The sequence below is a fragment of the Sinocyclocheilus rhinocerous genome, unplaced genomic scaffold (genome assembly GCF_001515625.1).
Source record: "Sinocyclocheilus rhinocerous isolate Xijiao unplaced genomic scaffold, SAMN03320098_v1.1 C36651004, whole genome shotgun sequence".
NCBI classification, from domain to species: Eukaryota; Metazoa; Chordata; class Actinopteri; order Cypriniformes; family Cyprinidae; genus Sinocyclocheilus; species Sinocyclocheilus rhinocerous.
The window spans coordinates 1-1,451 of record NW_015784415.1 but is presented as its reverse complement, the minus strand read 5'-3'; the positions used below and the strand labels follow the sequence as shown (position 1 = coordinate 1,451).

Here is a 1,451-nt window from a genome sequence, read left to right as displayed (position 1 = left end):
CACAGCAATATTCATTAAACCATTAGAAGATTTATTAATAATAATAACTCATTAGTACAAACAGTAAACATGAGAAAGGGGCATTTCCTTGAGTCCAAATTTTTTACCATTACATATGAAAATACAAATATCTCAGAATACAGGCGATGATCAATTCACAATAGTTCTGTCAAGGTAGGCTGGAGGTTAATGTTAAAAAACAACCCTCAAACTGATTGGACTTTGCAGAGAAACATGACAGAAGAATATTCATATGCTTGTCCAGGTTACAAGCAGGACTAAACCCACCAACCCAAAGTCTATGTGTAAACTCCATCATTGTGGAAACTCTTGAAATTAAAGCGCCTCCTGTCGGTGAAACTCTGCATCTAGGGAGAAAAAACATAATAGATTATTAAATAACAAAACAATAATGCATTACTCTACATTAGAATTATAAATGAATTACATATACAGTTTGATTTAGAATCTTATAAACATGTACAAAAATGTGGTCACATGGAAACAGAGAAAGCACACACTCTCACCTGGCTAGGGTCTCTTGTGAAGTATCTCTTCTCTATTACCTAAAGAGAAAAAAATTATAATTTACACACAGCTTGCTAATACACTGCACAGAGACACGGTTTATCATATATTTTTGGTTTCATTGAAGTCTCTACCTTGTCAAAGAATCGGCTCAATTTAACAGCATTTGATGATCCAGCAGCAAGATACCGTGGATTTGTACAATCCTGAGAAGAAAAGCAGGACAAAGCTCAGAATTCATAAGTGCAAAATCCCCAAAGGAGATTTAATACAACAAATTGAGTTTTTTGCTTAATATTATATGAGTTTGGGTACTGTAACACCACTAAAAAGCACACACCAAATTGATCTCTTCCGCATTAAAGTCTTCAGATAGAAAGGCAGTGCGGGTCAGCACATCATTCCTCTTGTTTTCCGGGATCTGATCAAATTTGGTGCCAATAAGCAGGAGAGGAACAGAGTTCTCTGCAAACTGTTCCCTGTCATAATCCCTGCAAGTGCAAAACATCAGAATTATTTCCTTTTTAACATATCTGGGAATTTATAGACAAAATAAAGTATGGTATTCTCTCTCTGTATTCTGATATATAATCGTTCATACATCCAGAAGTTAACCTTGACTCACCCATTTGACACAATGATGCCAGTTGGAGAGGAGTCTTTGCTCAGTGCCTCCAATGACCAGCGGTACAGATTCAGGGAGGATTTCTTGTTGGTCAAATCATGAACTAAAATAATACCTAGAAGGGAAAAAAGTGATTTAGCTTTAAAGAAGAGTCATTACAAATATTCCAGAATGCTTTTTATTTGTACACATGCAAGAACAACTTTTAATGGTGTGTCTTGATACTTAACCATTTACAGAATTGTAAAACACAGCTCTGGTGCTTTTAACACTGCTGGCACTGCCAACAGATCCCCCA

General features: G+C 35.9%; 1 protein-coding gene across 1 annotated transcript; it reads right to left on the bottom strand.

Moving 5' to 3' along the window:
• Window positions 1-76: 76 nt before the first annotated feature.
• Window positions 77-1,447, bottom strand: LOC107736356 (rab-like protein 3; the record flags this gene model as incomplete). Its single annotated transcript, XM_016547792.1, has 6 exons — window positions 77-368; window positions 528-566; window positions 663-734; window positions 869-1,019; window positions 1,154-1,268; window positions 1,384-1,447. Coding segments are annotated over 6 exons (510 nt in total), but the record flags the coding sequence as incomplete, so codon positions are not given.
• Between the last annotated feature and the right edge of the window lie 4 nt (window positions 1,448-1,451).